Raw genomic sequence first — 26,967 nt, forward strand, 5'->3', positions numbered from 1 at the left:
CCTCCCGGTACCGCCGCTCTGGCTGTGTGCAGTCTCCCCGGCCGGCAGGACCTTGCTTGCAGGACCTGGCGATGGATCACCTGATGCAGTCACCTGACGCATCAGCTGATCGTAGTCTCGCCGGCTTTTTCGCGCCGGCCGGCTATCAGCTGATCCTGCCGTCAGGGGACTTCATCAGCTGATTACCGGCAGCTCTTGCAGCGATCGGACGGGATCAGACTCCTCCAATCGATCGCTCCAGGAGCTGCCGGTAATCACCACAGCACATAAGTGAGTATTATTATTTTTTTTTTTTGCACTGATGCATCAGCTGATTGTATAATCGGCTTTTATACAATCAGCTGATGTGTGATGTGATTCACGTAGTTTAACCTGACACATCATCTGATCGCTTTGCCTTCCAGCAAACCGATCCGATGATATTGGATCCGGATTGGACGGCGCGGGACCCTGACCCAGGATTACTGCGGAGGGGGGTTTATTTCAATAAAGATGGAGTCACTAATTGTGTTGTGTTTTATTTCTAATAAAAATATTTTTCTGTGTGTTGTGTTTTTTTTTTTATCATTACTAGAAATTCATGGTGGCCATGTCTAATATTGGCGTGACACCATGAATTTCGGGCTTAGGGCTAGCTGATAATATACAGCTAGCCCTAACTCCATTATTACCTAGCTAGCCACCCGGCATCAGGGCAGCTAGAAGAGTTGGATACAGCGCCAGAAGATGGCGCTTCTATGAAAGCGCCATTTTCTGGGGTGGCTGCGGACTGCAATTCGCAGTGGGGGTGCCCAGAAAGCATGGGCACCCTGCACTGTGGATTCCAATCCCCAGCTGCCTAGTTGTACCCGGCTGGACTCAAAAATTAGGCGAAGCCCACGTCATTTTTTTTTTTTTAATTATTTCATGAAATAATTAAAAAAAAAAGGGCTTCTCTATATTTTTGGTTCCCAGCCGGGTACAAATAGGCAGCTGGGGGTTGGGGGCAGCCCGTACCTGCCTGCTGTACCCGGCTAGCATACAAAAATATGGCGAAGCCCACGTCATTTTTTTTTTCTTTTTGGGCAAAAAACTGCATACAGTCCTGGATGGAGGATGCTGAGACTTGTAGTTCTGCAGCTGCTGTCTGCTCTCCTGCATACACTAGTGAATGGAGGATGCTGAGACTTGTAGTTCTGCAGCTGCTGTCTGCTCTCCTGCATACACTAGTGAATGGAGGATGCTGAGCCTTGTAGTTCTGCAGCTGCTGTCTGCTCTCCTGCATACACTAGTGAATGGAGGATGCTGAGACTTGTAGTTCTGCAGCTGCTGTCTGCTCTCCTGCATACACTAGTGAATGGAGGATGCTGAGACTTGTAGTTCTGCAGCTGCTGTCTGCTCTCCTGCATACACTAGTGAATGGAGGATGCTGAGACTTGTAGTTCTGCAGCTGCTGTCTGCTCTCCTGCATACACTAGTTCTGCAGCTGTCTGCTCTCCTGCATCCAATGAACATTTTGAAGAAGGAAATGACATCAGACCTTTTTTTTTTTTTTTTCATCAACAATCTTTAATGGCATTGTGCACTGATTAAAAACGCAGTGAGCAAAAACGCAGCAAAAAACGCACCAAATCGCGGCAAAAACGCATGCGTTTTTGCCGCGTTTTTTTAGCCGCGGGTGCGTTTTTTAGACAAAAACGCACATAAAAACGCAGCGTGAAAAAAACGCCTAGTGCGCACATACCCTTAACATTGCTGTGCACTCTTCATTTTATGGGATACTTGTTCAGGCTGATTCGGCCTGAAAAGATGTTAATTGCACATATCCTTAAAAAGGAACCTGTCACCAGATTTTTCACTATGAAACCAAAAGTGTCACCTTCTGCAGCTCCTGGGCTGCATTCTATGAAGGTGCACCTTGTGCCCAGACACCCCTTCCAGACCTCAAAAATAACTTTACAAAACCTGACTGTTAGGTATGCTAATGACCTGTGGGGCTCAGATGGGTGTGCTCATTTTCATCTCCTGTCTCTCCTTTTGGATTTCTTCACCATCCTCCTTTAATGATTGACGTGATGACGCCGCCGTTATCATGCACGCTTCTCGGCCAAATGTCGCATCTGTGCAGTCATTCCCCCCAGCTCGCGTAGGCGCAGTTCGCCCTCGCGCAAGCCGGTGCAGTGCATGCGCGATATTATGGACAGGTACGAGGATGACGCAGGGGACATCATGCACATTGCCGACCAGAATATCGTGCATGCGCAAACACTGCACGCCCCTGCGCAAGGGCAAACTGCCCCTGCGCAAGGGCAAACTGCCCCTGCGCAAGGGCAAACTGCCCCTGCGCAAGGGCAAACTGCCCCTGCGCAAGGGCAAACTGCCCCTGCGCAAGGGCAAACTGCCCCTGCGCAAGGGCAAACTGCCCCTGCGCAAGGGCAAACTGCCCCTGCGCGAACCGGGGGAAATGACTGCACAGACACAAGATTTTGCCGACTTCGCGTCATCAGGTCAATCCTGAAAACAGGATGGCGAAGAAGGCTACAAGGAGGGATAGAAGACGAAAATGAGTACGCCCATCTGAGCCCCTCCGGTCATTAGCATACCTAACGGTCCGGTTTTATAACGTTATATTCGGGGTCTGCAAGGGGGAGTCAGGGCACAAGGTACACCTTTATAGAATGCAGCCCAGGAGCTGCAGGAGGTGACACTTTTGGTTTCATAGTAAAAAAAAACTGGTGACAAGTTCCCTTTAATAAGGGTTTGATCTTACAGTTAACTTTGGGATAAATTGTAGAAAAGAAAAAAAAAAGAAGAACAAAAACAAACCATCAGTAACAATGAAAGCGAATCCAAACTGTTGACCATGCATGCATGCATGGATCGGCAAAACCTGTGACCTTGGATTAGACAAGTGGTAGAGAAGGTAGAATCCAGCACTTAGTGAATAAAAACTCCAAATTTATTAGGCAATTTAAAAATGGACAAAAAGAAAAAATTAAAACTACATGAAACATGTTAAAAAGCTAGCCCTCTTGGTCATGTCTAAGGCATTGTGGATATTCCTCTCCTTAATCTTGGAGGTATTGACCGCATAAAAAAAATTGTAACACCCAAAATGACAAAATGGTTGTCATTTTGGATATTACAAACACGTCACAGGAAAAGCCATGATGCGTTAGGCATGACCAAGAGGACTAGCTTTTTTTTTTTTTTTACATGTTTCGTGTAGTTTTAATTTTTTTTTTTGTCCATTTTTAAATTGCCTAATAAATTTGGAGTTTTTATTCACCAATGCTGGATTTTATCTTTCTATCATTCGTTTAATTTCGGGATGATGATGGTTGGATAATTTGTACACGCACTTTAAAACAGACGATTGATTGGAAACATTCCAATAAATGATGAGACTCACCATGTGTTTAGCAAAATCTACATAAATTTTAGAAATAAGGTATATTACATTACATTACACCAGAGGGTCACTTACTGCAACTCCTGTTAATGCAGTCAGCACCCCTGAGAAGAAGCCACCTCCACCCCTCTGTTGGTTAGCCCGCCCTTCCCTGGAAGACGACTGATTCTGCTCATTCCCATACTTATTGAAGGCCTGCAGGGCTCGGGAAATTTCAGGGTTCTGCTCGAGGTCTTCGTATTTTTCTTTTATAGTATCAGGAAATAGTTTTTCAATGACATCCCTGAAAAACAAAATATATCAGTGAAAAAGTTGTCAGAAAAAACCCCACAAGGACAGCAACAATGTACCAATAATATAATTTTATAATTAATCAAAAGAATGATTCTGCAAGTTAAAGAGGAAAAAAACAAAAAAAAAAAAAAAAAACTTTAAAAGGAATAGTTCTGCAGGTTTTTGCTATGTGATCTAAGAACAGCATGCTGAAGGGCTTACACAGATTTCAGTGATATGTCTCTTATTAGGCTGTGTGCTGTTTACTTGCAATAATTGATTTAGCACCAGTACCTTATTGCTTGGACTACAGGCCCCTTATCTATACAGCTTTCTCACATAAAGTTTTAACCCCTTCCTCCCCGAGCCTGTTTTCACCTTCATGACAGACTCAAATTTTACAATTCTGACCAGTGTCACTTTAAGTAGTAACTGGCCCTCTTCAACAAATCCCAGGGATTGAGAAAGGTTTTTTTTTTGTGACACGTTGCTCTTCATGATCGTGATACATTTTGGTCGATATGATTGCATTTGAAGAAAAAAAAAAAAGGAACATTTTGCAATTTTTAAAATCTTTCCGATTTAACCATCTGGTTTAAGGCAATAAAAATTCTATTGTTAACCCCTTCAGCCCCCAGCCTATTTTGACCTTACTGACCTCGCCATTTTGCGCAATTCTGACCAGTGTCCCTTTATGAGGTTATAACTCTGGAACTCTTCAACAGATCCTGGCGATTCTGACATTGTTTTTTGTGACATATTGTACTTCATGAAAGTGGTAGATTTAGGCCGATATTTTTTGCGTTCATTTTTTAAAATTTTGGAAATTTGGCGAAAATTTAGAAAATTGCACAATTTTCAAAATTTGAAAATTTATGCCCGTAAATCTGAGAAATGTGTCACACAAAATAGTTAGTAAATAAAATTTCCCACGTGTGTACTTTACACCAGCGCAATTTTCAAAACAAATTTTTTTTTTGTTAGGAAGTTAGAAGGGGTCAAAGTTCATCAGCAATTTCTCATTTTTCCAACAAAATTTACAAAAAACTTTTTTTTAGGGACCACATCACATTTGAAGTGACGTTGAGAGGCCTAGGCAACAGAAAATACCCAAAACTGACCCCATTCTAAAAACTGTACAGCTCAGGCTACTCAAAACCACATCCAAGAAGTTTATTACCCCTTTAGGTCCTTCACAAGAATCAAAGCAATGTGGAAGGAAAAAATGAAAATTTACTTTTTTTTTTTTTACACAAAAATGTTACTTTAGCCATAAAAGAAGGGAATTTTGTTTACTTACCGTAAATTCCTTTTCTTCTAGCTCCTATTGGGAGACACAGACAATTTGGTGTATAGCTTCTGCCTCCGGAGGCCACACAAAGTATTACACTTAAAAAGTGTAACCCCTCCCCTCTGCCTATACACCCTCCCGTGGATCACGGGCTCCTCAGTTTTGGTGCAAAAGCAGGAAGGAGGAAACTTATAAATTGGTCTAAGGTAAATTCAATCCGAAGGATGTTCGGAGAACTGAAAACCATGAACCAAAAGAACAATTCAACATGAACATGTGTACACAAAAGAACAACCAGCCCGAAGGGCACAGGGGTGGGTGCTGGGTCTCCCAATAGGAGCTAGAAGAAAAGGAATTTACGGTAAGTAAACAAAATTCTCTTCTTTGTCGCTCCATTGGGAGACCCAGACAATTGGGACGTCCAAGAGCAGTCCCTGGGTGGGTAAAAGAATACCTCAATAAACAAGAGCCGAAAAAACGGCCCCCTCTTACAGGTGGGCAACCGCCGCCTGAAGGACTCGCCTATCTAGACTGGCGTCTGCCGAAGCATAGGTATGCACTTGATAGTGTTTCGTGAAAGTGTGCAGACTAGACCACGTCGCTGCCTGACACACCTGCTGAGCCGTAGCCCGGTGCCGCAATGCCCAGGACGCACCCACGGCTCTGGTAGAATGGGGTTTCAGCCCTGAAGGAAGCGGAAGCCCAGAAGAACGGTAGGCTTCGAGAATCGGTTCCTTGATCCACCGAGCCAAGGTTGACTTGGAAGCCTGCGAACCCTTACGCTGGCCAGCGACAAGGACAAAGAGCGCATCTGAACGGCGCAGGGGGGCCGTGCGAGACACGTAGAGCCGGAGTGCTCTCACCAGATCCAAAGAGTGCAAATCCTTTTCACATTGGTGAATTGGATTAGGGAAAAATGAAGGCAAGGAGATATCCTGATTGAGATGAAAAGGGGATACCACCTTAGGGAGAAATTCCGGGACCGGACGCAGAACCACCTTATCCTGGTGAAACACCAGGAAGGGGGCTTTGCATGACAGCGCTGCAAGCTCAGACACTCTCCGGAGTGATGTGACTGCCACTAGAAAGGCCACCTTCTGCGAAAGACGTGATAGAGAGACATCCCGCAGCGGTTCGAAAGGTAGTTTCTGAAGAGCCGTTAGCACCCTGTTGAGATCCCAGGGTTCCAGCGGACGCTTGTAAGGTGGGACTATGTGGCAAACTCCCTGCAGGAACGTGCGGACCTGCGGAAGCCTGGCTAGGCGCTTTTGAAAAAATACGGAGAGCGCCGATACTTGGCCCTTGAGAGAGCCGAGTGACAAACCCTTGTCCATTCCGGATTGAAGGAATGAAAGAAAAGTGGGTAAGGCAAACGGCCATGGAGGAAAACCGTTATCAGAGCACCAGGATAAGAAGATTTGCCAAGACCTGTAATAGATCTTGGCGGACGTTGGCTTCCTGGCCTGTCTCATGGTACCATTCCCCCGCATCCATGCCCTGACGACTGAGAAAATCTGCTTCCCAGTTTTCTACGCCCGGGATGTGAACTGCGGAGATGGTGGAGGCTGTGGCTTCCACCCACTGCAGAATCCGCCGGACTTCCTGGAAGGCTTGACGACTGCGAGTGCTGCCTTGGTGGTTGATGTATGCGACGGCAGTGGCGTTGTCCGACTGGATACGGATCTGCCTGCCCTCCAGCCACCGATGGAAAGCCAATAGGGCTAGATACACTGCCCTTATCTCCAGAATATTGATCTGAAGGGATGACTCTAGCGGAGTCCAGGTTCCCTGAGCCCTGTGGTGGAGAAAAACCGCTCCCCACCCTGACAGGCTCGCGTCCGTGGTGACCACAGCCCAGGTTGGGGGTAGGAAGTATTTTCCCTGCGATAGAGAATTGGGAAGGAGCCACCACTGAAGTGACGTCTTGGTTGCAAGGGAAAGAGAGACGTTCCTGTCGAGGGAAGCCGACCTCCTGTCCTATTTGCGGAGAATGTCCCATTGGAGTGGCCGTAGATGGAATTGTGCGAACGGCACTGCCTCCATAGCTGCCACCATCTTCCCCAGGAAGTGCATGAGGCGCCTTAAGGGGTGTGACTGACTCCGAAGAAGTGATTGCACCCCCGCCTGCAGAGAAAGCTGTTTGTCCAGCGGTAGCTTGACTACCGCTGGCTGTGTATGAAACTCCATCCCGAGGTAAGTCAGTGATTGGGTCGGTGTCAACTTGGATTTCGGGAAGTTGATGATCCACCCGAACTGCTGGAGAGTCGCCAGAGCGACGGTAAGGCTTTGTTGACACGCCACCCGAGAAGGGGCCCTGACTAGGAGATCGTCCAAGTAAGGGATCACCGAGTGGCCCTGAGAGTGCAGGACCGCCACGACGGATGCCATGACTTTGGTGAAAACCCGTGGGGCTGTCGCCAGGCCGAAAGGCAATGCCACGAACTGAAGGTGTTCGTCCCCGATGGCGAAACGCAAGAAACGTTGATGTTCGGGTGCGATCGGCACATGGAGATAAGCATCCTTGATGTCGATCGATGCTAGGAAGTCTCCTTGTGACATCGAGGCGATGACCGAGCGGAGAGATTCCATCCGAAACCGTCTGGTTCTCACATGTCTGTTGAGTAGCTTGAGGTCCAGAACGGGACGGAATGATCCGTCCTTTTTTGGCACCACGAACAAGTTGGAGTAAAAACCGCGACCACGTTCCTGAAGGGGAACGGGGATCACAACTCCTTCTGTCTTCAGAGCGTCCACTGCCTGAAAAAGTGTGTCGGCCTGAGCGGGGGGCGGAGAGGTTCTGAAGAAACGAGCCGCAGGACGAGAGCTGAACTCTATCCTGTAACCGTGAGACAGAATGTCTCTCACCCATCGGTCTTGAACATGTGGCCACCAGGCGTCGCCAAAGCGGAAGAGCCTGCCACCGACCGAGGATGCGGCTAGGGGAGGCCGAGAGTCATGAGGAGGCCGTCTTGGAGGCAGTGCCTCCTGCGGCCTTTTGGGGGCGTGACTTGGACCACCACGCATAGGAGTTCCTCTGGCCTTTCTCCGGCCTGCTGGACGAAGAGGATTGGGGCTTGGCGGAGGGACGAAAGGACCGAAACCTCGATTGTATTTTCGTTGCTGAGGTCTCTTAGGTTTGGACTGGGGTAAGGAGGAGTCCTTTCCCTTGGATTCCTTAATAATCTCATCCAATCGTTCGCCAAACAAACGGTCGCCAGAAAACGGCAAACCGGTTAAGAACCTCTTGGAGGCCGAGTCTGCCTTCCATTCGCGCAGCCACATGGCCCTGCGGACTGCCACAGAGTTAGAGGATGCTACAGCTGTACGGCTAGCAGAGTCCAGGACTGCGTTCATGGCGTAGGATGAAAAGGCTGACGCTTGAGAGGTCAAAGACGCAACTTGCGGAGCAGAATTACGTGTGACAGCATTAATCTCAGCCAGACAAGCCGAGATAGCTTGGAGTGCCCACACGGCTGCAAAGGCCGGGGCAAAAGACGCGCCCGTGGCCTCATAGATGGACTTCACCAGGAGCTCTATCTGCCTGTCAGTGGCATCCTTTAGCGATGAGCCATCTGCAACCGATACCACGGATCTAGCCGCCAATATTAAGACTGGAGGATCCACCTTGGAACAGTGAGCCCAACCCTTAACGACTTCAGATGGGAAGGGGTAACGCGTGTCAGTGAGGCGCTTAGTAAAGCGCTTGTCCGGGACCGCTCTGGGCTTCTGGACAGCGTCTCTGAAGTTAGAGTGATCGAAAAACGCACTGAGTGTACGTTTGGGGAACCGAAACTGGTGTTTCTCCTGCTGAGACGCCGACTCCTCTACAGTAGGAGGCGGGGGAGAGTAAGATCATTCACTAAGGCGTCCCCTTCAGGTGTATCAAGGTTAAGGGCGACATCAGGGTCAGAGCCCTGAGCTGCGACGTCCGCCTCATCCTCCAGAGAGTCCTCAGGCTGGGAACCCGAGCAGCGTGAAGAAGTCGGGGAAGACTCCCAGCGAGCCCGCTTAGCCGGTCTAGGACTGTGGTCCGGGCAGGAGTCCTCCGCCTGAGACCTAAAGGCCAACCTGGGAGCGCGCTGCGGCGCGGACCGAGAGGGGCCTGGAGGCGACGAGCCAACAGGGGCCGGGGCCTGTGAAAGGACCGGTCTGGACTGCAAAGCTTCTAGCAGCTTGGCAGACCATTTGTCCATAGACTGAGCCATGGATTGTGAAAGTGACTCAGAGTTTCTCAGCAAAAGAGGCGAACTCTGTCCCTGCCGCCTGGACAGGGGGAGCAGGGGGGGGGTCTACATGAGCCGAGGGGCCCACCAGTGACCGAGGCTCCGGCTGAGCAAGCGAAACAGGGGTCGAGCATTGCTCACAGTGGGGGTAGGTGGAACCCGCAGGTAACATAGCCCCACAAGAGGTACAGGCCGCAAAAAAACCCTGTGCCTTAACAGCTTTGCTCCTTGTGGACGACATGCTGTTGTCTCCTAGGAGAGTGATCACTGAGGGTATATGGGAAAAAAGGGGTATACAGCCCGACCGAACAGATTATATATATATATATATATATGTATATGTATTATGGCACCCTAGGGGGACCAGCACCGGGTGACCGGTGTGGCTTACCGACCACTAACAAGCGGAGTGTGTCCTCCAGATTCCCTGCCTTAGGTCCCCCGGAGCTGCAGAGCTGTTCACTGAGAATCCTCCGCTGGCAGAATGCCAAAAAAATGGCTGCTGGAGCTCTCAGGGGAGGAGTGGAGCCGTGGGCGGCGCCAGGAAAGTGCGGGAATCTGGGGTTCCCACAGTGATCAGTGAGGGGGGAGGAAAACATGCAGGATGCTCCAGCCCTCACATCCGACGTCAGGTCGGTAATCCCGCCCTTACCCCTGACAGGCAGGCCCGGGGGCGGAATTTTTGCGACTAGGCCGCGATGAAGCCAGGGAATAAATTTGAGATCGCGCCCGACAAGCAGGCACGGTCGGCGCGGAAGTCCACCGGCCTTCTCAATTCAGCAGCTGCCGCAGCTTCCGGGAAGAAGGTGCGCTTCCTGCACAGTCCCCAATGGGGACACAGAGTACCTTTGAGTTGCAGGGCCCGGTCCCTGAGGTTGAATAGGCTCCGGTCCAGCAGGTTCCCACAGGGGCTGCGGAGGGAGCACGGTCCCAGTAAATGGATGACCGCTTAGGATCCCACTTCTCCCAGAGCCGCTAAGGGATGGTGAAGGAGACGGCATGTGGCTCCAGCCTTTGTACCCGCAATGGGTACTTCAACCTTAACAACATCGCCGACGTAGTGGGGTGAGAAGGGAACATGCCGGGGGCCCCGTGGGGGCCCTCTTTTCTTCCAACCGACATAACTAATATGAGAATGCATGAGTGGATGTGTGCCTCCTTCCACACAAAGCATAAAACTGAGGAGCCCGTGATCCACGGGAGGGTGTATAGGCAGAGGGGAGGGGGTTACACTTTTTAAGTGTAATACTTTGTGTGGCCTCCGGAGGCAGAAGCTATACACCCAATTGTCTGGGTCTCATAATGGAGCGACAAAAAAATGTAGCATTTCACAAGGGTATCAGGAAAAATTACACCATAAAATTTATTGTGCTATTTCTCCTGAGTACGCAGATACCTCATATGTGGTGGAAATCAAATGTTTGGGCGCACGGCAGGACTTGGAACGCAAGAAACGCCATTTAACTTTTCAAACGCAAAATTGTCTGGAATCTTAAGGGGACGCCATGTTGCGTTTGGAGACCCCCTGAGGTACCTAAACAATGGAACTCCTGCACAAGTGGCCCCATTTTGGAAACTAGACCTGTGGCGCCCTGGACAAGCCAGGACGTCACAGGTACTGCAACAACACACCCCACACCCCGGTTAGGAACATCAAAGTCAGACACAAATCCTTGTTGCCTCCCTGCAGGGGCTGATGTCCACACCAGGTGGGGCGGAGCAAGGCGGTTGGCTCCACCCACCAAGGAGTTCACAGTCCTGGAGGCAGGAAAAGGGAGTGAGTTGAAGTTCCGTGAGGGAAAGTGAAGGAGGGAAGTAGTAGTTGAGGAGCTGGAGCAGACTGACCGTGTCCAGGTACGTGGCCCGGGCACCAGAGAGCAAGGTTGGCAGACGGTGGTGACCGTCTGCAGGAGAGGCCGATTGACGTACAACCGTAAGGACCGGGGACGGGCGGTGGCCAGCCGGTATCGGATCGGGGAGCGAAGAGAATCCAGCACCAGCCGGCAGGGCCTACGGACCCCGACCAGGCTTGGAGTCGCCGTTAAACCGGTCAAATCCGTCAGCGACGGGAACCTCCGGGGTTTCCCAGCAGTAAAGACCCGACTGAAGGCAACCACTCAACAGTGAAGGGAAATACAGCTACCGCCACAGCTAGGGTTCCCAGGGCCAGCGCCTGCGGGCAAAAGGGGCTCCTCTGGCAAACACACCACTGGGGAGCGGGCTACTGGTGGGAAGCCATCGGGGCCGAAAACACAACAAAGGTGCAGGGAAAGGCAGTCACCGCCAACCTACCGGGAGTGATCACCGCAGCCGCCTGTGGGACCCGTCCATCCAGCCGTCTGTTTTACCAGAGACTCCATGTACGATACTGGCTGAGTGAGTACCACCGTGCCATCTGGCACCACACTGCTCCCGCGACCCGGCACCTGGCCAAACCCCGCCATCCACCTTCCAGTCAACATCACCGGGCCCCGGGACCACCAAAATTCCCCCTACCCATGGAGGGGAGAGAACTATCCCAGCTGCTCCCTGTCATCGCTCCCGGGATCCCCGTACAGAGCAGCGGTGGTGTCCCAACCTCACCACATACCGTGGGTGGTGTCACAAACCGACATCCCAAACCCCAACAAACCACCCCTTTCACTCACGGGCGAGGAGCGCCGCTCGAGTCCCCGGGATCCGGCCCACCGCTCGAGCCACCAAGCAGCAGCAGCCGGACCCGAGCGTGGTGAGCGCAGCGACCCCTCCTCCGCCCGCGACAGACCCATCATGGAATTTTTTTATTTTTTTTTAGAGGTTTAGTGAGCCCTTTGAACCCCTGGGGGCTTCACAGAAGTTTATAACGTTGAGCCGTGAAAATATTTATATTTTTTTTTTACCACAAAATTGTTACTTCAACCAGGTAGCTTTTTTTTCACAAGGGTATCAGGAAAAATTACACCATAAAATTTATTGTGCAATTTCTCCCGAGTACACAGATACCTCATATGTGGTGGAAATCAAGTGTTTGGGTGCACGGCAAGACTTGGAAGGCAAGGAGCGCTATTTGACTTTTGGAGCTAATTTTCCATTCAAAAAGTCAAATTGCGCTCCTTCTCTTCCATGCACCCAAACAGTGGTTTATGACCACATATGAGGTATCTATGTACTCAGGAGAAATTGCTCAACAAATTTTAGGATCCATTTTTTCCTGTTGCCCATGTGAAAATGAAAAAAATTGAGGCTAAAAGAAAATTTGGAATCTCAACCCTATTTTAAAATGTGCAATTTTTATTAATATTCATTAAAATGTACCCACAAACAGACACACAAACATAAATGAGAATGGATCACGATATCCTTGTAAATAACCAAGGAATTTTATATACACACTCACTTTAGGAAAGGGAAGGGAAACTAATATAGCCCTATAAGGGTAGTGTATCCCTACCTAACAACGGAGGGTATGACACCATAAGTTACCGGGCGCCCCCGTTCCACGTCGGCTCTCCCTCTCCCTGACCCTGATATAAGGATGGGATGGAAAGCCCTATAGTGGTGCTTGCACAGTACAATATATATGAGTTCCCAAATGGTAATACTCCTCCCTGTATTGTTTTCCTGAGATCAAGAAGGTATCAATTTACTGATCTATAACCAGGAATTCCTATTCATGATACTAGCACTGTACAAGATGTATAGACTTCTATTCCTAATACATTATCTTTATGCAAGGTAGTGATCCATAAGAGTTATTTACAACCACATATGTTACAGGGTGGTATACCCCACAAGTATATTACAGTCACCTAGAGTCATATCACAAGGGGCTCAGATAATCTCCCCATTATACCCCAGGAGCTGAACGAAAAATGGGATACAGACACCCCTGCAAATTACTGCAAAATAGAAAAGGTTGCTCCAATCATATTCTATATAATATAGTATAACAGGGAGAAAAGATGAATTACTTCCCTGAGAAGCAGGAATCCAGGCCTGCCAGGCCTCAACGCGTTTCTCCTCTCCCTTTAGAGGGTCATCAGGAGGCTAAGGGGAGACGGCAGTGGGTCCTGTTCAATAACAATCCATGGCTGTAAGCCATATAGAATAACCTATAATAGGTTATACTATATTATATAGAATATGATTGGAGCAACCTTTTCTATTTTGCAGTAATTTGCAGGGGTGTCTGTATCCCATTTTTCGTTCAGCTCCTGGGGTATAATGGGGAGATTATCTGAGCCCCTTGTGATATGACTCTAGGTGACTGTAATATACTTGTGGGGTATACCACCCTGTAACATATGTGGTTGTAAATAACTCTTATGGATCACTACCTTGCATAAAGATAATGTATTAGGAATAGAAGTCTATACATCTTGTACAGTGCTAGTATCATGAATAGGAATTCCTGGTTATAGATCAGTAAATTGATACCTTCTTGATCTCAGGAAAACAATACAGGGAGGAGTATTACCATTTGGGAACTCATATATATTGTACTGTGCAAGCACCACTATAGGGCTTTCCATCCCATCCTTATATCAGGGTCAGGGAGAGGGAGAGCCGACGTGGAACGGGGGCGCCCGGTAACTTATGGTGTCATACCCTCCGTTGTTAGGTAGGGATACACTACCCTTATAGGGCTATATTAGTTTCCCTTCCCTTTCCTAAAGTGAGTGTGTATATAAAATTCCTTGGTTATTTACAAGGATATCGTGATCCATTCTCATTTATGTTTGTGTGTCTGTTTGTGGGTACATTTTAATGAATATTAATAAAAATTGCACATTTTAAAATAGGGTTGAGATTACATGTTAGTCCCTTTTTGAGCACTCTACCCATCTATTTAACTCTGTTAGTTCTTGGATTAAAAGAAAATTTGTGAAAAAAAAAAAAAAAAAAAAAGTACTTTTTCATTTTCACGGATCAATTTGTGAAGCACCTGGGAGGTTCAAAGTACACACTATGCATCTAGATAAGTTCCTTGGGAGGTCTAGTTTCCAAAATGGGGGTCACTTTTGGGGGACACACAGGGGCACAGTAGGCACACAGGGGCTCTCCATACGCGACATGGTGTCTGCTAACAATTTGAATGGAAAATTAGCTCCAATTATTTACGGACACCATGTGGCGTATGGAGAGTATGTCAGGTTGGTGTGTGTGTGTGTGTGTGTGTGTGTGTGTGTGTGTGTGTGTGTGTGTAGTATACGTCAGGTTGGTGTGTGTGTGTAGTGTAGTATACATCAGGTTGGTGTGTGTGTGTGTGTGTGTGTAGTGTAGTATACATCAGGTTGGTGTGTGTGTGGTGTTTACCACACATACATCAACCTGACGTACACTACACCCCACCACACACCAACCTGACAGTGTGTTAGGTTGGTGTGTGGTGTATACTACACCACACATACCAACCTGACGTACACTACACCACACACACACACCAACCTGACGTAGTGTATCTCAAGTTGGTATGTGGTGTAGTGTAGGTCAGGTTGATGTGTGTGTGTGTGGTTTAGTGTACGTCAGGATGGTATGTGTGATGTAGTATACACCACACACACCATCCTGACATGCACCACACACCAACCTAACATACACTAAGTAAGGTTGGTGTGCAGTGTGGTATAGGGTAGTGTACCTCAGGTTGGTGTGTGTCAGGTTGATGTGTGGTGTAGTATACACCACACACACACACTACCTGATGTACACTACACCACAAACACCAACCTGACGTACACTATACCACACCGCATACCAACCTGACGTAGTGTATTTCAGGTTAGTGTGGTGTAATGTACTTCAGTTTGGTGTGTGTGGTTTAGTGCACTAGCACTAGGTTGGGGGTTACTCACACTTTACTGTGGGTCTTCCTCCATGGCCTCTTCCCCTCCTGGCCTCCGGCCTCTTCCCCTCCCGGCCTCCGGCCTCTTCCCCTCCCGGCCTCCGGCCTCTTCCTTGTCCTGCGACGTCAAGTCTGTGTCACTGGAGGAGGAAGAGTGGTAGAAATACAGAACAGTGGGACCCTCTCCCTCACTATCAGCTACGGAGGGACGAGCAGGACATTTGTGTGCGCGTGTGCAAAAAAACCCCAAACCCTAAACTTTAGTGTGCGTGTGTATGTGCAAGTGTTTGGTGAAACTTTCTACTGCAGGAGAGGGCTGAGGAGATGCAGGAGCCGCAATCAACGGGACGCAGGGCGCAGGGGGGGGCCGCAATCAACGGGACGCAGGGCGCAGGGGGGGGCCGCAATCAACGGGACGCAGGGCGCAGGGGGGGCCGCAATCAACGGGACGCAGGGCGCAGGGGGGGCCGCAATCAACGGGACGCAGGGGGGGCCGCAATCAACGGGACGCAGGGCGGGCCGCAATCAACGGGACGCGGGGGGGGGGGGCGCAATCAGAGCGCAGGGGGGGGCACAGAGCGCAGGGGGGGGGCACAGAGCGCAGGGGGGGGGCACAGAGCGCAGGGGGGGGCAACAGAGCGCAGGGGGGGGGCACAGAGCGCAGGGGGGGGGCACAGAGCGCAGGGGGGGGGCACAGAGCGCAGGGGGGGGCACAGAGCGCAGGGGGGGGGCACAGAGCGCAGGGGGGGGGCACAGAGCGCAGGGGGGGGGCACAGAGCGCAGGGGGGGGGCACAGAGCGCAGGGGGGGGCACAGAGCGCAGGGGGGGGCACAGAGCGCAGGGGGGGGGCACAGAGCGCAGGGGGGGGCACAGAGCGCAGGGGGGGGCACAGAGCGCAGGGGGGGGCACAGAGCGCAGGGGGGGGCACAGAGCGCAGGGGGGGGCACAGAGCGCAGGGGGGGGCACAGAGCGCAGGGGGGGGCACAGAGCGCAGGGGGGGGCACAGAGCGCAGGGGGGGCACAGAGCGCAGGGGGGGGCACAGAGCGCAGGGGGGGGCACAGAGCGCAGGGGGGGGCACAGAGCGCAGGGGGGGGCACAGAGCGCAGGGGGGGGCACAGAGCGCAGGGGGGGGCACAGAGCGCAGGGGGGGGCACAGAGCGCAGGGGGGGGCACAGAGCGCAGGGGGGGGCACAGAGCGCAGGGGGGGGCACAGAGCGCAGGGGGGGCACAGAGCGCAGGGGGGGCACAGAGCGCAGGGGGGGGCACAGAGCGCAGGGGGGGGCACAGAGCGCAGGGGGGGGGCACAGAGCGCAGGGGGGGGCACAGAGCGCAGGGGGGGGCACAGAGCGCAGGGGGGGGCACAGAGCGCAGGGGGGGGGCACAGAGCGCAGGGGGGGGCACAGAGCGCAGGGGGGGGCACAGAGCGCAGGGGGGGGCACAGAGCGCAGGGGGGGGGGCACAGAGCGCAGGGGGGGGGGCACAGAGCGCAGGGGGGGGGGCACAGAGCGCAGGGGGGGGGCACAGAGCGCAGGGGGGGGCACAGAGCGCAGGGGGGGGCACAGAGCACAGGGGGGGGCACAGAGCACAGGGGGGGGCACAGAGCACAGGGGGGGGCACAGAGCACAGGGGGGGGCACAGAGCACAGGGGGGGCACAGAGCACAGGGGGGGGCACAGAGCACAGGGGGGGGCACAGAGCACAGGGGGGGGCACAGAGCACAGGGGGGGGCACAGAGCACAGGGGGGGGCACAGAGCACAGGGGGGGGCACAGAGCACAGGGGGGGGCACAGAGCACAGGGGGGGGCACAGAGCACAGGGGGGGGCACAGAGCACAGGGGGGGGCACAGAGCACAGGGGGGGGCACAGAGCACAGGGGGGGGCACAGAGCACAGGGGGGGGCACAGAGCACAGGGGGGGGCACAGAGCACAGGGGGGGGGCACAGAGCACAGGGGGGGGCACAGAGCACAGGGGGGGGCACAGAGCACAGGGGGGGGCACAGAGCACAGGGGGGGGCACAGAGCACAGGGGGGGGGCACAGAGCACAGGGGGGGGGCACAGAGCACAGGGGGGGGGCACAGAGCACAGGGGGGGGGGCACAGAGCACAGGGGGGGGGCACAGAGCACAGGGGGGGGGCACAGAGCACAGGGGGGGGCACAGAGCACAGGGGGGGGCACAGAGCACAGGGGGGGGCACAGAGCACAGGGGGGGCACAGAGCACAGGGGGGGCACAGAGCACAGGGGGGGGCACAGAGCACAGGGGGGGGCACAGAGCACAGGGGGGGGCACAGAGCACAGGGGGGGGCACAGAGCACAGGGGGGGGCACAGAGCACAGGGGGGGGCACAGAGCACAGGGGGGGGCACAGAGCACAGGGGGGGGCACAGAGCACAGGGGGGGGCACAGAGCACAGGGGGGGGCACAGAGCACAGGGGGGGGCACAGAGCACAGGGGGGGGCACAGAGCACAGGGGGGGGCACAGAGCACAGGGGGGGGCACAGAGCACAGGGGGGGGCACAGAGCACAGGGGGGGGCACAGAGCACAGGGGGGGGCACAGAGCACAGGGGGGGGCACAGAGCACAGGGGGGGGCACAGAGCACAGGGGGGGGCACAGAGCACAGGGGGGGGCACAGAGCACAGGGGGGGGCACAGAGCACAGGGGGGGGCACAGAGCACAGGGGGGGGCACAGAGCACAGGGGGGGGCACAGAGCACAGGGGGGGGCACAGAGCACAGGGGGGGGGCACAGAGCACAGGGGGGGCACAGAGCACAGGGGAGCAGGTGGGGCGCAGAGCGCAGGGGAGCAGATAGCAGGGGCGTCCGGGTGATCACCCCCCTGCTGCCCAAAGATCACCAGGGTGGGGGATTGATCACTGGCAGCAGCAGCAGCAATCACTCAACAGCCGGGTGTCAGAAGCAGGACACCGGCGGAGAGTGATCACAGGAAGCGGAGGTCGGGGAAGGCAGTGGAGGTCAGTGTGGGTTGAGGGGGGGTAGAATCGGACGGCGGGGGGAGCGGAGGTCGGGGTGGGGGTGGGATCGGACAACGGGGGGGGGGGGGGACACAGCAGAGGGGAGCGCGGAACAGCACAGAAACGAAGGGAAAGACAGCAAAGAGGGGAGAAAAACATCGCTCCTCCACATCTGATTGGAGGGATAGCGTCACATGGAAGCTACCTCCAATCAGATGGGGGGGGGGCGGGGGGAAGCATTACACGGAGCTCTCCCTGCTCCAGCCAATGGCTGATGATATTGCATCATCAGCCATGGCTGGATTGTAATATTTCACCAAGTTTGATTGGTGAAATATTACAATCGTTCTGATTGGCTGTTGAAAGTGTCACTTTCACATTCAATCAGAGCGATCGTAGCCTGGGCTCAACTACAAGTTCTTATGTACCTGCAGCACTGGTGACATTTCAGTAAACCCGGTCACCAGCGCTGCAGGAACGGAAACCCACCATGACGCATATGGTGCGTCAAAGGTCGGGAAGCCACAAGGTTTCATGACGTATATGGTGCGTCAAAGGTCGGGAAGGGGTTAATAAATAACATTACATAAGTTTCATTTTTGAAACGTTTTGTTAGGAAGTTAGAAGGGTGAAAAGTTTATCAACAAATTGATTTTACCCAAATGAAATACCCAAAAGTGACACCATTCTAAAAACTGCACCCCTCAAACTGCTCAAAATCATATTCAATAAGTTTATTGACCCTTCAGATGCTTCACAGGAACTAAAGCAATGTGGAAGAAGAATGAAAAAAAAAAAAAAATATAATAATTTTTCCCATAAAAATATTTCACAAGGGTAACAGGAGAAATTGCCTAACAAATTGTAAGGTCCATTTTCTCCTGAGTACACGGATAACCCTATGTGGTGGAAAATTAATTACTGTTTGGGCACACCGCAGGGCTCGGAAAAGAAGGAGCGCCATTTGAATTTTGGAGCACAACATTGGCTGGAATCAACTGCAGATGCCATGTCGTGTTGGCAGAGCCTCTGATGTGCCTAAACAATAACAACCCCCCACAAGTGACCTCATTTTGAAAATTACACTTTAGAGGTGTTGTGAGCGCCTACAATCCGAAGGCGTTTCACAGCATTATATAATGCTGAGTCATGAAAATATTTTTCCCCACAAACATGTTGCTTTATACTAAAAGTTCTTAATTTTCACAGGGGTAACCATTGAAAGATGTACCCCAAAACTTGTTGTACAATTTATCCTGAGTACAGAGATACCCCATAGGTGGTCAAAAACTACTTTAAGGCACAGTACAATTAACAGAAAAAGGAGCGCAGTATTAGAATGCAGATTTTGTTGGAATGGTTTGGGGTACAATGTTACAGTGGCAGAGCCCATGAGGTGCCAATGCCAAAACAGCAGAAAACCCCATAAGTGACCCCATTTTACAAACATGAATAGATCTAGGGGTGCAGTGATTATATTGACACCACAGATGTATCACAATTTTATAATTGAGAGATGAAGAAAACATTACATTTAAAAAAAATATATATGTTTTAGTCCTAATTTTACATTTTCACATTGGTTAAAGGGTAAAAATGGTAGCCAAATTTATCACAGAATTTCTGCTGAATGTGGCAATACCCCACGGCAAGACTCAGGAGGAAGGGAAGAGTAGCTATTCAGGTATGTTCTCACATTGCAGACTTTCAGCACCTAAAAATGGCATCTCTTGGCAGGAAAAACACTGTGGGGGGGGGGGGGGGGGACAAAAAAAAAACAAAAAAACAAAAAACGCATTTTTTGCTGTGGTTGCGTTTTTTTGCATTTTGATAGGAAAAATGCTGGAAAAAAAACGCAGTAACTGAAAAGTCAATTGTTTGGTTCAGATTTCTTCTGCACCAAAAAAAAAGTGGAAAAACAAAAAAAAACAATCAAAAACGAAGCAGCATGTACACACAGCCTTGTACTTTTGGAGCACAGATTTTCCTAGAATGGTTAGTGGACTCCATATACAGAGATTTTAAGTGCAAGAAGAACAGAATCTCCACTCATGTGACCAAATTTTGGAGATTACACCACTCTTGGAATTTATCTACAGAAGTAGTGATTATTTTGACTCCATGGGTGTTTTCCAGAAACAGCAATGGTTGCTGTGGATTAAACATGGAAAGTGTGCCATTTTAGTGCCCATACATTGTGCCCAGCTTGTGCTTCTGTATGCACAAGACCTGTAAAATTTAGTGGGCTCTCCTCACTACAGTGATGCCAAACCAGTTGACACTAGATGGGAGGAGACATTTGGATTTGGGAGCACAGTGGCATCAGAAGGGTTAAACGCCTGCGATCGATGCTAGCACCAATCATGGGTGTGACACCTGCTGATTATTTAGCTGGCTCTGCTTGTGAACTGGAGCAATGTTTGCGCCATATGTGCAAAGAGGATTGCAGGAACACACTTCCCAAAGCGCCGTACCCACATATAGTGGTGATGGGGTTAATTGCGAGCTACATCTGGATTTCTTTCAGTCCCCATCCAGATGAGTCCTGGTCTGGCACTGTGGAGAGGTAGGACATTAATGAATAGGTGACATCCATATTTACGTTCACCTAAACATGGTTGGATGGCTTTTGTGGTCTTTGATATATAATAAAAAAAAAAAAAAAAATAAAAAATCAACCTTACATTTTTAATGTTCACAGCAGTATTGGAGTTCATGTACTCATTAATCGCAGTGTGCATGTATACATGTTTGTATATTGGCCATATAGCGGGTTTATGTACCTGTACATTAATTTAATACAAAAGGTGTGCAGGCCCTATTTTTACTTTTTTGCTGTCACAAATGTATATCTCGTTGCTGTGCTGGGGGCCTCTGCTGCTGTGCTGTGAGTAATGAGGCAGAGGCCATGCTTAGATTGGCGGTGCGGGCTTCAACTAATGGCCTGGAGTTGGTGCGTGCACAGATGGAGCTCTCGGCTCAAGATCTCATCTGCGCACACGCCGCCTCCAGCCCAGCAGTGAACTTAAGGAAAATGGAGCCCGGAGCTGGAGCAGATGAGATCTCTGCTTGTCATTGAGCAGATAGCTCAATCTGCACACGCGCCGACTCCGGGCACCATTTCTTTGAAGCCCGCATTGCCGAACTAAGGATGGCCCCTGCCTCACCACTCAAAGCCCCCAGTAGTTTCTAGATCTTGTCTGCCTCAAGCCACCCGCAGCGAGCATCTGGGACACCCGCACCAACCTGCTCCACCACTGCCCCTGCCTCCTGTGACCCCCGCTCCACCACTGCTCTTGCCCCTCACCGATAAGGCACCACTGGATTATAGGATGGACCCACCCTATTTTTTCCCCCCCTCTAAATTTGAGGAGCGTCTTATAAACCGAAAAATAGGGTATATCTACTTAGTAGCCAAGAAGGTGCTTGATTATATTTAACCCATTATTCAGTGTGCAAAAACTTGTCTCGTTATTAACATTCATGGATGCAAAAGTGATGAGATTAGCACCGCAGTCTGATGATGATCTACTTACCTCAAATAAACCTATTACACCATGAAAAAGTTCAATTAGCAGTCAGTTCTACTTACCTAAGTAGTATGTTCACTTTGGGAAAGCCTTCCCACTTGTCACGACATTCAGGACACTCCGTCTTCTTTGAAGACACCCACCAGAGGGCAAGACAATGTCGGCAGAAGCTGTGCCCACAGTTCAGCGTGGTGGGATTCACCAAGATGTCATAACAACAATTGCAGGAAAATTCACTAACTGAAATGTTCCGGTCTAATTTCGGAGCCGAGCTGACCTCGCTGTTGGCACTTTCTAGCTTCACGTCTTCCTCCATGGCTGCCGGGTACAAACTGTCAGCCACTCAAACCGGAAAGCCAGGTCTTCAAAGAGATCATTGGAATCCAAGCACCTTTATTAACCCTGAAAGCAGAAATCATCTCATGATTGTGAAAGTAATGAATATAGGTAGTTAGGTAATAGCGACTGTAGACTGCTGCACATGCTTATATCTCTATTCACCTTCTGATTGCCTCTGTGACTGCAGGTAAATGGTTTTTGTTTTGTTTTCCTCTAGAGATCTGTACCATTAAATCCCGATTTCTCTTTTATATGTCTATGTTTAGATTGGGAATTACTCCGCCACATCTACTTTTATTGGTATTGCAATATTCATAGTGGGTTTACAAATTGATTGCTTTTGCCTTCATACACCCATTTTATTTACTGCTCATGGTTTATTTTCATTGCCATCTGTTATTTTCATCAGCTGGCATCATAGGTTTTGTGTAACACAGCATTGGTATCCCTGTGTGTCATGTATTACACTCAGTCAGGACAAGTTACATCACATAACACAAAACCTAAAAGAAGTGTAACCCCAATAAAAGGATGCAATGTAAAGAAAATATCAGAGATGACGCAAGGTAATATACCTTAGTTTTTCATGCCCTTTGCCATTGAGGGATCCTTTATGACAGGGGTGGGGAACCTTTTTTCTGTCGGGGGCCATTTGGAAATTTCTACCAACCTTCGGGGGCCGCACAAAATTATCAATGTTTAAATGACCCTGCTATATTGGGTGAAGCAATTAATTAACTGGGGGCATGGGGCTGGGGGCACAGACACCACACGCAGGGCTGGGGGCACAGACACCACTGGAGGGGCTGGGGGCACAGACACCACTGGAGGGGCTGGGGGCACAGACACCACTGGAGGGGCTGGGGGCACAGACACCACTGGAGGGGCTGGGGGCACAGACACCACTGGAGGGGCTGGGGGCACAGACACCACTGGAGGGAGGCACAGACACCACTGGGGGGAGGCACAGACACCACTGGGGGGGAGGCACAGACATCACTGGGGGGGGCTGCACACGACTGGGGGGCTGCACACAGGACTGGGGGGGTGAACACAGGACTGGGGGGGTGCACACAGGACTGGGGGGGTGAACACAGGACTGGGGGGGTGCACACAGGACTGGGGGGTGCACACAGGACTGGGGGTTGCACACAGGACTGGGGGTTGCACACAGGACTGGGGGGGGTGCACACAGGACTGGGGGTTGCACACAGGACTGGGGGGGGTGCACAGGACTGGGGGGGTGCACAGGACTGGGGGGGTGCACACAGGACTGGGGGGTACACACAGGACTGGGGGGTGCACACAGGACTGGGGGGGTGCACACAGGACTGGGGGGGTGCACACAGGACTGGGGGGGGTGCACACAGGACTGGGGGGGTGCACACAGGACTGGGGGGGTGCACACAGGACTGGGGGGGTGCACACAGGACTGGGGGGGTGCACACAGGACTGGGGGGGTGCACACAGGACTGGGGGGGTGCACACAGGACTGGGTGATGGGCTGCACATAGGATTGTGTGGGGGTGCACACAGGACATTGGGGGGCTGCACACAGGACTGGGGGAGGGGTGCACACAGGTTTGGGGGGATGCAAACAGGACTACTGGGTGATGGGGTGCACACAGGACATTGGGGGGCTGCACACAGGACTGGGGGAGGGGTGCACACAGGACATTGGGGGGCACACTGCGCTGAGAGTTTCATGCAACTCTGGGGGAGAGGGTTTTTACAGAACTGGTGTGGGGAGGCACAAAGCATTGGGCAGGGCGCATAGCAGCAGAGGGTCGGCGCTGGACTCACAGCAGCATTGCACTCACATCACCGGAGTGCAGGAGCCGGACACACAGCATCAGAAGGAGAAGGCAGGCACTGATCTCCGGAGGGCAGGGGGCGGACACACAAGGCTGGAAGCTGAGGCTGCTGTAGACCCACCCACAATTGGCACTGGCCGACGGGAGAACACATTGCAGCACAAACAGCAATGTGTGGATTTAAAGGGCCGGCGGCAGCAAGACCGCAGTGACAGCACGAGCACTGCCTCCCCCGGGAATCTGCCCGGGGGCCACAGAAAAGGTCATGGCGGGCCGCATGCGGCCCGCGGGCCGGAGGTTCCCCACCCCTGCTTTATGAGATTCTACAGATCTCTCCACTCTACCCCTTTTTATCGCTCCCCTTGGTGTCTTATGGGCCATTACACCTTTGAGAATTGTTTCCATTCATATTGCAGTCTGTCAGCAGGTGTTACTGCCATCTTGTGGCCAGTCTAGATTTTGCTGTGGGTTGTTCTCTGCAGGCTTTTCCATCCTTGCCTGCAACCACTGTGCACCCTGTATCACCTTGTATTCAATAAAAGTATTTTGTACTCTACTTTGACAATCCTTGTGGTCCTTTTTCTTTACATTGCATCCTTTGATTGGGGTTACACATCTTTTAGGTTTTGTGCTTGTGGACCTTTTCCGGTCATAGGAAAGTTGTTTTAGGTTATGAAGTTACATCACATGTTATGGATGGAATGGATCATTTTAGATGTTAAAAGGAACCGGTCATGCGCAATATGCACTTAAAACCACTAGCAGTTCTGTGTGCAAATTGCTAATCCCTGTATCTAGTAGCATAGATAAAGAGATCTTTAGAAAACGTATTTCTAAAGATCCTGTATGATATGCTGAGACCAGCAACTAGTCCCCTGGGCGTTAGTTCCCCTGGCTAGTCTGCCCCCTTAGCATGTAAGCACGCCCCTGTGGGCATACCAACATGCTAATGAATACGCAGGCATGGTCACTCTCACCTCTGCTGGTTTTCGTCTCCGTTCGCATAATCAGAATGTCCCCGGACTTCCAGTCATGTGCACTAGACCTCTCTGAAGCCGGGACGTGTATAATGAGCTTCACAGTGTGCATGACCGGAAGTGCAGTGACTTCTGATCATGCGCACTGAACCAAAATCCAGCGTCGGGCACAGTAACAGCAGAGAGTGTGATCATGCCTTTGACCCTGCACATTCATTAGCGTGTTAGGAAGCCCACAGGAGCATACTTACATGCTAAGGGGGCTGACTTGCCAAGGGACGTAACGCCCTTCTGATTCGTCGCAGGCCTCATTAGCATATTATAAAGCATTTTTAGAAATACTTTTTCTACAGATCTCTTTATCTATGCTAGTGTATACAGGGACAGTTAGACAGGGATTAGAAATATACACCCAGAACTGCTCGTGGTCCTGGGTGCATATTGCACCTGACAGGTTCCCTTTAAGGGGTTTTTTTTTTTTTTTTTTGCAAGTGTCTTGTGATAACCAATAAACTTATTTAATACCTAGGTGTGCACATCGTTAGTTCATATACTTTGTTTCTTTATAGGCTTTGCTTCACCACATGATGCATCAACCTTATTGTGACTGTGCACCCTCTTTTCATTACTGCATAAAAGACCAAACTTTGAAGAACACAGCTACACCTGCAGATCTAAAAGCCATGTGATGTGTTAACTCTTATGCGGGCTTTACACGAGACGACCGATCGTGCGATGCATCGTCGGGGCTCACGGTTTTCGTGACGCACATCTGGCATCGTACACGATGTCGTCTCGTGTAACACCTCCTAGCAACGCAGTATCACTCACAAATCGTGAGTCGTGTACTCGTCGCTAGGTTTCATAAAATTGTTTCATTAAAATGGAGCCGGTTGTTCATAGTTTCTATGGCGTTGCTCCGTGTGACACCACGGGAACAATGAACACAGCGTACCTGCGTCCTGCGGCACCCGCCGGCTATGTGGAAGGAAGGAGGTGGGCGGGATGTTTACATCCCGCTCATCTCTGCCTCTCCACTATTAGCCGGCTGCCGTGTGACGTCGCTGTGACGCCGAACATCCCTCCCACTTCAGGAAGTGGATGTTGGTCGCCCACAGCGAGGTCGTCCGGGAGGTAAGTGCGTGTGACGGGGGTTAAACGAGTTTGTGCGCCATGGGCAGCAATTTGCCCGTGACGCAAAAACGACGGGGCGGGTACGATCGCTCGTGCTATCACACGATAGATCGACTTGTATAAAGCAGGCTTTAGGGATTAGCTTTGTCTGCAAGATAGGAACCATTTTGCTCCGGACAAATCCGTTGGGAGAGGATAGATGTTTTAGAGGTTTTCGTGGCTGGTACCCTTTATCACCATTACACTGCTACGATAAGTAATTTTAGCAGCAATGGGGGGGGGGGGGGGAACCCAAAAATATTCATTGATGGTAAAATAAATGCCAGGACATCTGTTCCAATATCCATACATACACCAGTAGCGCTGAGGATGGCAGATTTGTATAGAAGCCTAGTCTGTGGGCTCTGCAATGTGAGCAGTAATTATGGTACAGACATTTCTGTGAATGGCACAATAAGCCAAGCAATTTTGTATTACAAAAAAACAAAAACTGACCAGCGTCTCCAAATTGAACAAAGCAAGTGTGAACAGGTGCAAAGTCCTGTTCATACTTGCTTTGTTCTATTTGGAAGTGCGGGTCAGTTTTTTGGGTTTCGATAGTATATTATTGGAAGTACTGAGTGTCTTATTTTCCGACTGTGCTTTCTCCCACCAGACCTAGTGCTGGACCCTACCTGCACATATATTTGTAGACTTTTCGTCCAAGAGAGGCATGAAATTAGGATATTGTCCCATCAAAGAAAGGTCACCTTGTCGTGGTTGCTAGCTCAGATGAATTGGTCAAATTATATGCCAAGTACCTTCATCTTTCTAAGTATATTCCATATATCATTATGCAGTTGAAATTTCATATATTGTATGTTTGCATACAGTCATGGCCGAAAGTGTTTAACCCCTGAAATTGTTCCAAAAAAATGAAGCATTTCTCCCACAAAAATATTCCAATTACACAAGTCTGCTATATACGTTTATTTACTGTGTGTGTATTGAAACCAAGAAAAAAAAAAAAAAAGGCAAAGTGGACATGATTTCACACAAAGCCCCCAAAGTGGGCCAGACACATTTGTTGTCACCCTTTGTTGTTAACTGCAATCGCTTCATACAACCATCAGCAAGTTTCTTACTCATCTCAACTGGAATTTTGGACTCTTCCATTGCAAACTGCTATGGGTCGCTTATACAGTGGAACCTCGCTTAACG

The 26,967-nt window shown here is 50.8% G+C and overlaps 1 protein-coding gene across 2 annotated transcripts in view; it reads right to left on the bottom strand.

Moving 5' to 3' along the window:
- Positions 1–26,967, bottom strand: part of BFAR (bifunctional apoptosis regulator) — a 77,123-nt gene that overhangs the window by 24,444 nt on the left and 25,712 nt on the right. For both annotated transcript variants that reach the window (XM_075317933.1, XM_075317932.1), the window contains exons 2-3: positions 21,566–21,905; positions 3,467–3,674 (exon numbers count right to left, since the gene is read on the bottom strand). In XM_075317933.1, coding sequence (XP_075174048.1) covers positions 3,467–3,674; positions 21,566–21,819 — 462 coding nt within the window. In that variant the 5' untranslated portion in view covers positions 21,820–21,905. The remainder of the gene's footprint in view (positions 1–3,466; positions 3,675–21,565; positions 21,906–26,967) is intronic.

This window comes from Anomaloglossus baeobatrachus, chromosome 7, assembly GCF_048569485.1.
Source record: "Anomaloglossus baeobatrachus isolate aAnoBae1 chromosome 7, aAnoBae1.hap1, whole genome shotgun sequence".
NCBI lineage: Eukaryota > Metazoa > Chordata > Amphibia > Anura > Aromobatidae > Anomaloglossus > Anomaloglossus baeobatrachus.